The sequence below is a fragment of the Leptodactylus fuscus genome, chromosome 5 (assembly GCF_031893055.1).
Source record: "Leptodactylus fuscus isolate aLepFus1 chromosome 5, aLepFus1.hap2, whole genome shotgun sequence".
Classification (NCBI taxonomy): Eukaryota; Metazoa; Chordata; class Amphibia; order Anura; family Leptodactylidae; genus Leptodactylus; species Leptodactylus fuscus.
The window spans coordinates 94020732-94030108 of NC_134269.1; the positions used below are offsets into that span (position 1 = coordinate 94020732).

At 42.5% G+C, this 9377-nt stretch overlaps 1 protein-coding gene across 2 annotated transcripts in view; it reads right to left on the reverse strand.

The window, feature by feature from the left end:
- The window catches only part of VPS13C (vacuolar protein sorting 13 homolog C), a 215256-nt gene extending 206531 nt beyond the window's left edge, over positions 1-8725 (reverse strand). For both annotated transcript variants that reach the window (XM_075273791.1, XM_075273790.1), the window contains exon 1: positions 8284-8725. In XM_075273791.1, the coding sequence (XP_075129892.1) occupies positions 8284-8380 (97 nt within the window). In that variant the 5' untranslated portion in view covers positions 8381-8725. The remainder of the gene's footprint in view (positions 1-8283) is intronic.
- Between the last annotated feature and the right edge of the window lie 652 nt (positions 8726-9377).

A 9377-nucleotide genomic window follows, 5' to 3' on the forward strand; every position in this document is an offset into this window, starting at 1 on the left:
CTAAAGGTATGTGACGAATAGCCTTTCTTAAGGCCATTCCGATGTGGTAATTAGAAAGAAATGTTGGTTTAGTGGTAGAATCCCTTTAAGAGTTTGTAGACTAAACATCTAAGTGAGGTCAGAAGGCCATCTCTGCTGTTTCAAAGAGGATCTTTCACAACCTCTAACAAGCTCAGTTCTTTACAACAATTACTATGCACTGCTCCAATTATTCTGGAGCTATTGAAATTTTTTCTCTAGTCCCTGCTGTTCCCGAGCAATCAAATGCTGTTAGTTGTCATTCCAGATATGCTCTTTAGGCTCTGTACTGTCAGAAGGGGAGGAGCCAGCAAGGGGTGTGATTCTGAAGCAAGGACAAAACTACAGCATAACATGGCAGCTGAACATGCTAAAGTGGGTGTTCTTTCATTTCACAAGGCTGGACAGATTTGTATATATTTACTCCAGAAAAAGACAGGACTGTGTGAGGGGCATACACTGTCCAAACAAAGCAGGATTACTGCAGCCCACTCTGACTCCTTTGCCAAGCCAAAATCCAAACCCATCACCAGGTAATGATCATATTGAAGCAAGGTATAACCAAAAAAAAAAAAAAAAGTTATAGGTGTCAGAATATTGCAAAGTTTTGATTTTTTTTGTTTTTTTGTTTTAAGGGACTAAAATAGAATATAAGCGACGTCATTTTGCATTCTCAGTAAACACTGTAAAAACAAAGCCCATAAGAACACCACACACAGTTTCTACTATGAAGGACAAATATCCTGCAAAATTTAAAGGGGCTCTATCACTAGGAAAAGTCATTTTTAACTAATCAAATCTTTGCATAGCCTTTAGAAAGTCTATTCCACACCTACGTTTAGTATGTAAATTGCCTCAGTGGTTTCTGAAAAAGTCTGTTTTTATTCATATGCTAAGGGGGCGTTCACACTACCGTCTGTGTACGACAGTTAGTGTCCGCTCCTAGTGTCCGTACAAAATCTCGCACGGACATTAGGAGCGGACACTAGCTGTGTCCGTGACACTTGTCATTCATTTAAATGGAGATAGGGTGCGTTCTTTTGCACTCCGTGCCCTTCCTTCACTGTCCGCATGTAAAGATGTCCGACTTTTCAAGCGGACAGAAAAAACCTACATGTTGGGTTTTTCTGTCCGCTTGAAAAGTCATACATCTTTACATGCAGACAGTGAAGGACAGGCACGGAATGCAAAAGAACGCACCTGATCGCCATTTTTAATGAATGACAAGTGTCACAAACACAGTTAGTGTCCTCTCCTAATGTCCATGCGAGATTTTGAACGGACACTAGGAGCGGACACTACCTGTCGGACACAGATGGTAGTGTGAATGCCCCCTAATTAGTATGGTGCATGATACATCGTGCACACCTCTCCCTGTTGTTTTCTATGGGAGACTGCTGCTGATGATGACTCAGCTTCCTGTTTGCCTCACACACATAGGAGATAATAGAAGAGAGGAAGCTGCTGGGAACTTCCTGTGCTGGCTGGAAGCTCATTAGCATATGAATAAAAACAGACTTATTCAGAAACCACTGAGGCAATCTACATACTAAAGGTAAGTGTGGAATAGACTTTCTAAAGCCTATGCAAGCATGTGATTAGTTAAAAATGACTTTTCCCAGTGATAGAGCCCCTTTAAGCACTCAAAGGCTCAGTGAAGGGAAAAGTTATTTTGGTTTTTTTTTTCAGGTTTTTTTTTTTTTTTTTAAATAGACACCACACATGGAACGCAGAAAAAAAAAAAACCCTGAGTTATCCACTTTCTAAATAGATAGTTTATCAATATTAGATCTATGAGGGTTCCAGGACTCCCACAGATCAGTGGCTCTGGGACAGCATGCCTTCCAGAAAACATTTACATGCTGGGAGCCATACTGCTTACTCACCATACATAGTGTAGTGGCAGTTTTAGGTACTGCAGCACTGCCCCACAGAAGTGCTGCTCTATTCAATTTCCATAACTTCCATAAAGCTGAACAGGAGCTCCAGAAATAGAATAACTCACTGAGTGACACTGTTTCCATAGCTCCACAACTGCTTAGCACAAAATGTCCCAAGCTGTTCCTGTAGCTCTTATTAACCTCTATGCAGAGTATAGAAACAGCATAGAACAGAACCGCTTGCTTGTTTTCATGAGAGTGGGTTCACGTTACCACTTTACAATGTCCATGTGTTCATCAGTCACAGCATGAGAGCAATGGACATGAATGCAGATGTAGCCCTCTCTGTGGGGTGTCCTCCTGAATTCACCCCAGCGCGCAAAAAAAAACAAAAAAAAAAAAACGATGGAAGCTTTCTTTTATATATTTTTTTTTTTTACTGTTCTGATAAAAGAAAAGTTTACACTACCATTAATGGGAGAGGGGAAGAGATTTGATGAGAAGGCAAGATGCTCCTCCTTGTTAACAATCCACAAACTATGAAGCGTTGTAAGGCCATGAAGTTTAAAAAGGCTATTCAGGCAGCGCTAATGGTATTTTAAAAGCCCCCCCTCCTCCATTTTAAACTAAGACCGTAAAAACATATATGCAAATTATACTTAGCGTGCATGGTGGGCGGTTCGTGCACTGGTGGACGTCATCTTCGGTCCTGCCTATCTCTGGTGTCTTCTTCCAGTGACGTCCTCCTTCTACACATTCTTCTTCTTTTCACTGACGGATTGTGTTTAAATCCCGCACGTGCGCCATTTTTCTCAATGGCAGTTTGCAACCATACTGCGCATATGCAGTACGCTCACGTAGTTCTAAGGGGAACTGAGAATGCTCAGTTCCCCTTAGAACTACGACAAAAATGGCACATGCGCGGGATTTAAACACAACCCGCCGGTGAAAAGAAGAAGGCCGCCGCTGGAAGAAGATACCAGAGAAGAGCAGGACCGAAGATGACGTCCACCAGTGCACGAACTGCCCACCATGCACGGTAAGTATAATTTGCATATATGTTTTTACGGTCTTAGTTTAAAATGGGGGGGGGGGGGCTTTTAAAATACCATTAGTGGTGCCTGAATAGCCTTAAAGGCTATTCAGGCATATGTGGGGCTCATACGGCATAATTTTGCTGATAGAGCTCCTTTAAATGTAGATTGTGAGCCCAATCACAATCGCAATGTACACAGGTAGAACATACAAACTCCTTGCAGATGTTGTTCCTGGCGCAATTCGGACCCAGGACTCCAGCACTGCAAGGCTGCAGTGCTAACCACTGAGCCACCATGTTGCCCCTGCCTGAGCCACATTTTGACATTATAGATGTTGCACAGAGAATAGTGCATTGAGGGATGCTTTTAAGGAGATTGGCACCCCTCTGGATAACCAACAATGATTTTGATCTTGTTAATGACAATGCATCCCACAACAGTTCTCTCTCCATACATAAAGTGTTTCCAAGGATGTTGATACTCTTTAAATCGCCTGAAAAACAGTATATAAATAACACGATGACAAACTGATGCATATTTGTATATAGACACACCAAATCCAGCATGCTGTCAGCTCTGGATATTTCTGCTTTTTTTTTTAACTTTGGGTTACTGTATCCTGCTTTAGTGCAGTTGACCTATTTTTAGCACACGTCATAGTGTTGCTCCACCCGTAAAGCATACACAGAGGCAATCGCGTGATCTTCAAGAGCATGAATGCTTCCAAAACTGAAAGTAACTAACATTTATGAGAAAAAAAGTAAAGAATAGTCAATGCTGCACTGTGATAAGTGCGTGACATATGAGGACCAGACTGCTGGTTTTCTGGTGTACAAGGAACTTGACACATCAGCCCAGACAAGTTTATTATCATTTACATCAGAAAGCTGGAGTAACTGATGCCTGCAATCTATGAGCTGGCGCATATTTCAGTGCAAACACGTGACCCTGGTGGAGGAAATGACCGATCACAAGGCATGCGCCTAGTCATAAATAAGGTGTATCCTCCAACAATGCAGGGAATATCTAGACCACTGTACTAAACGCTGGTCTTCAGAAATATCCCCACCCCCAGGAGTGTGATCTATAAAAACTAGTGGAGACAAGAACAGATATTTACAAAAAAAAAAAATAAATAAATAAAAGATACATTTCAGCTATTTCCCAATGAAGATTAAAATATGGACATAATGATTTGATAAACTGCCAATGGAAAACTACACTTTGCAGCTGAAGGCACAGTTCTACTGCTGGATAGTGAGAGTGTATTCTTTCAGATGTGCAAATGGCATATATAAAACAAATAAAAAGTATGGATGTCCCAATAATCTAAAACATAAAACAAAAAAACACCTGATACAGACCATCAACACTGTAGTCAATCATTGACCATAGGGTTGAAGCAAGTAAGTGCTGAGGTCAGTGACTGACATCATACCTGAAGGACAAGTGGCAGTCACTGGAGCAGGTGAGTAAAGAAAAACAAAACAAGACAATTAGGAAATATGGCGGACATTTTCCTATACATATTTTCTTCTTTAAGGCTAAGGCCCCATGGGCCAGAGCCGCTGCGGGAACACATCGCAGTTCTTCCCTTAGCTCATTGAACAGAAAGTTCACGGAGTTTTCCTCCGCAGACTTTTACAATTCTATCTTCTTTTTTTTTTTTTAAATATAGATTGTGAGCCCTATATGGGGATCACAATGTACATTTTTTTTTCCTATCAGTATGTCTTTATAGAATGGGAAGAAATCCACACAAACACAGGGAGAACATACAAGCTCCTTGCAGATGTTCCTGGCGGGATTCGAACCCAGGACTCCAGCGCTACAAGACTGCAGTGCTAACCACTGAGCCACCATGTTGCCCCTATTTTACAATTATATCTATGGGAAATCCGCCGACGTTTCTGTAGATATAATAGACATGCTGCGAATTTCAAAACCACAACAGATTTGGAAATCGCAGCGTGTCCGCGCTACGATTTTTTCTGCAAAGTGGGTATGTGATTCGCATGAATCCCATCCACTTAGCAAGTACTGTAAATAGCCGCAATTTATCCCACGGCGTTTCCGCCTCTGGCCAAATGGCGGCATTTCCGGCCCATGGGACCCCGGCTTAACCCCACAAATGTACTTTGGACATGTGCTTCTTACTAACTACTCAAAGGTGCTGCCAACTATAGGCTTGGCAAACAAACTAGCTCAATCTGGATTAAATATTATGATACAGCAAGATTAAGTTACGGCAAATAAAAAAAAATAAATACATAAAGTGCTTTTTGCCTGGGTATTTACTGTTCAGTCTTATAGCGAGGCCTTGTAAACATCAACTATAAAATCATGGTCAAGACAAGATAAGGAGTAGGTAGCAGGTCACCAGTGAAAAAATTAGGGGGCAGGTAATATTTTATATAATTCTATAGCTGCATCATATTCCGCAGTGCTTTACAGACATTCAACACCAAATTCCTCACCATTTTCCAACACGTGAATGGACCGTAACTGTATAGTGGGTCTACTGGTGGGCCCCTAGGCACCCCAATCCTACACTGCTTAAAACCAAGGCAAAACCACATCTCATACTTAGTTGTGACCACAGAATCTGAATTTGCACCTACACAAAGAGTGTACCAGAGACATCTCAAATTACCACACCACATCAAGTTGTGTCCATATGCTGAGGGAAAAGCTGCTTTTTTGTTGCAGATTTTGTTGGAGGAGCTTGGTTCAGCCAAAGTTGAGAGGTGACAGGAAATATTAAGGAAGCATTTACACAATTCCCTTCTGTTAAATCCTCTCTTGGCTTTGGCTCAGTTCTGACTGGTAAGGCCTAGTTCACATCTACGTTCAGCAAATCCGTATTTGAAATCTTCAAAAACTGATGTTGAACTGTCTGGCTTAAAACCCATTGATTTCAATGGGGTTTAAAATTAATTCGCATGTATCAGTTTGTGTCGTTTCCGTCTGGTTTCCCCTTTTTTGTGCAGAGAGAAAAGTAGAACTTGCAGGACTTTATCTCTGAACTAAAAACAAGGATTCCAGACACACAGCAACCAATTTTTATTTAATTTTTTTAAACATTGAGGTCTATGGAAAACTGATTACTAACTGATAGTGATCAGTTTGTGTCCATTTTGCAAGCCATTTTTCCCTTTTTCGCATGCTCAGAATGAAGAATTAAAAAAAACAAAAAACGAATTGGTCAAAAACGGACAGTCACAATCGCAGTTTTTCGTTTGAAATTTTTTAATCTTTTAAACTGACACCCATTCACTTTACCGTAAACCAACCCCCCCCCCCAAAAAAACAAACAAAAAAAAACAGATTCCGATATCTGCTGTGTAACCGTTTGAAATCCTTTTTGAACCAAATCGTTTTGCTCTTAAAACGGTTTGCAAGTGGACGGACATCAGGCGCAGATGTGAACCCAACCTAATAAATTTTATCTAAAAACATTTCAACCATAAGACCTATCAAGCACATTATGCGCATGTCCAACGACCATTTTGTTGTAGTTCACTATAGAACTGAGCATACTGCTCAGTATGCTCAATATTATAGCGAACTACAGAAAAATGGCACTCAGACATGCACAGTAATGCCCAGAACAGAGCAGTACTGTGCATGCCTGAGATTTCAACAGCCGGAGCGAATGGAGAAGACAGGGCGGTACAGGGATGTGTGGAGGAGTAGAGTATACGGAGCACAAGCTGTGGAGGGGCGTTTTCATAGTTATGATGGGGGGAGGTTCTTCTCAGAAGCCCAGGGTGCACCGTGGGGCTGACTTATGTATACAACTATCGTTTTTAAAAGAAACCGTGGGGTCAGTTGCAGTAGTAGAGGCAGTAGCCGAATAGCCTTTTTAAAGGGGCTCTATAAGCAAAATTATGCTGTACAAGCCCCACATAAGCGTGAATAGCCTTTGAAAAGGCCATTCAGGCACCGCTAATCATATTTTAAACCCCACTCCCATTTTAAAATAAAACTATAAAAACATATATGTAAATCATACCTTTGCATTCACGGGGCGGTCGTGCACGATCCGACGTCATTTCTGGCATGCCTACCTCTTCTTTCTTCTTGCAGCAACGCCCTCTGGTCCTGGCTCTTCCGTGGCTTCATTCTCATCTTTTTCCGGCTGGTTTGCTTGAAATCCCGCGCCTGCATAGTAGCGCTTTCTTCTGGAGCGCTACTGCACAGGCTTCGGCGCCATTTTTATCAATGGCAGTTTGCGAGCATGCTCAGTTCCCTTAGAAGCCTGCGCAGTAGCGCTCCAGAGGGAAGCGCTACTACGCAGGCACGGGATTTCAAGCAATCCAGCCAGAAAAAGACGAGAATGAAGCCACGGAATAGTCGGGACCAGAGGGCGTAGCTGCAAGAAGAAAGAAGAGGTAGGCGTGCCAGAAAATGATCTCGGATCGTGCACGACCACCCCTGTGAATGCAAAGGTATGATTTACATATGTGTTTTAATAGTTTTACTTTAAAACGGGAGCGGGGTTTAAAATAAGATTAGCGGTGCCTGAATGGCCTTTTTAAAGGCTATTCACGCATATGTGGCGCTCATACAGCATAATTTTGCTGATAGAGCCCCTTTAAAGGCTATTCAAGCATATGTTTAGTTAAAAATGCATCTTATGAATGATAGAATCCCTTTAAGAAGCTGGCTGTGGTCCTTCTGGAATAACTTCCATGCACATTGGCAGTATAATGAAGTTGAGGATTTTATCTTATGAAGTTGTATGAATACTAAGGCTTAGGTTCACACCTGCGCCGAAACATGTCAGACCCCATTATAGTCTATGGGGTTTGCAGGTTTCCGAAGGTAAGTGTTTTTCTTAGTAAATTAGGTTTCCGTTGGGGTGGGGTGGCCATGCAGACTCCTCCCCCAAAGGAAAGACGACAAATGCAGGTGTGAAGCTGGCGTCAGCATGTAATATACACTTTGTTACTACAATGCACATTATAGCATTCCAGATACACGGTTACTAAATACATAAAGGAATATAAAGCTGGATACTTTTAGTTGCATATTCTTCTGACATAGTCCATAACCATGGTGTCAGAGGGGCCTGTGATCTCATTTTGATATTTTCAGGCACAAATCTTATGACACATTTTGTCAGGTACATTTTTTAAGGTGCAGACAATATCTTTTCTAACATGGTATCTCTGGACACAGTCATAAAAATATCCGACAACATAAGACGCATTATAAGAAATGAATTATAAGAAATGAATGACAATAGTGCTGAAGCATGCACAGCCGGCTACATGCAGCTTGGCCTATTTTAACACTTGGCGGCAGCTACAAAGAACACGACACAAGCAGCAGACGATTCTTACCCCCCCAGATCCCCAGCTTTAACTGAGACCTGTCCAGATTCTCCACGTAATCCCCCAGGAACCTGTTCAGGAGATCTGCCACCACAGACTCCAACATGACCGCCTCTGAAGTGTCGCTGAAGGCTCCTCAGAGATAAGAAGAGAAAGTGACTAGGCGAGTGCTGAGGGTGTGTGTCAGTGCAGGCATAGCACAGGAGCCCGCTTATTACAACACTCCTGTCACGGAGGACACTATTGTTGGCGGGTCAGTTATACTACAGCGCTGTGGTAAGGTTGTGCTTGGACGCCATTATCCACTACAACGGAGCGCGCCGCTTCTATACACGTAGTGGGTCAGGGTGACCGGTGGATGTCTTATGAGAGTCAGCCCTATTCCGGGTCACTGTTATGCGGGTGTCAGCTGTGTTCCTGTGTATTTGTGTCACGGGGCTGGTCACATGGTCTGGAGGTACCGCTCAGTGCGCGTGCTTGTGAGGCGGGAGAGCGCGCGCGGCTGCTGAGGAGATACAGCTGTGTGAGCCGCCTGCCTCAGACTCTGCTCATGGCCGATACTAGGCTCAGGCGACCCTCAGTCCTCCATTGTATGCCCACAGTCTCTCACCGTATGGAAGTAACACCCGCTGTAGCACGTCATACAAATACTCAGAAATTTAATAAAGGGGCTCTATCAGCAAAATTATGCCGTATGAGCCCCACATATGCCTGAATAGCCTTTAAAAAGGCTATTCAGGCACCGCTAATCTTATTTTAAAAGCTTACCCCTTTTTTAAATAATATCCTAAAAACAATTATTAAAATCATACTTAGGGGAGTGTTCACACTAGCGTCGGTGTCCGACAGCTAGTGTCCGATGCTAATGTCGCGCGGACATTAGCATCAGACACTAGCTGTGTCCATTACATTTTGCAATAGGACATCATGTGCGTTCTTTTACAGTCCGTGTCTGTCCTTAAGTGTCCATTTACAAAGGTGTCCAATTTTTCAAGCAAACAGCAAAAACCTACGGGTTTTGCTGTCCGCTTGAAAAATCAAACGTCTTTGTGAACGGACACTTAAAGAGGACCTTTCATCAGATCGGGCACATGCAGTTTTAT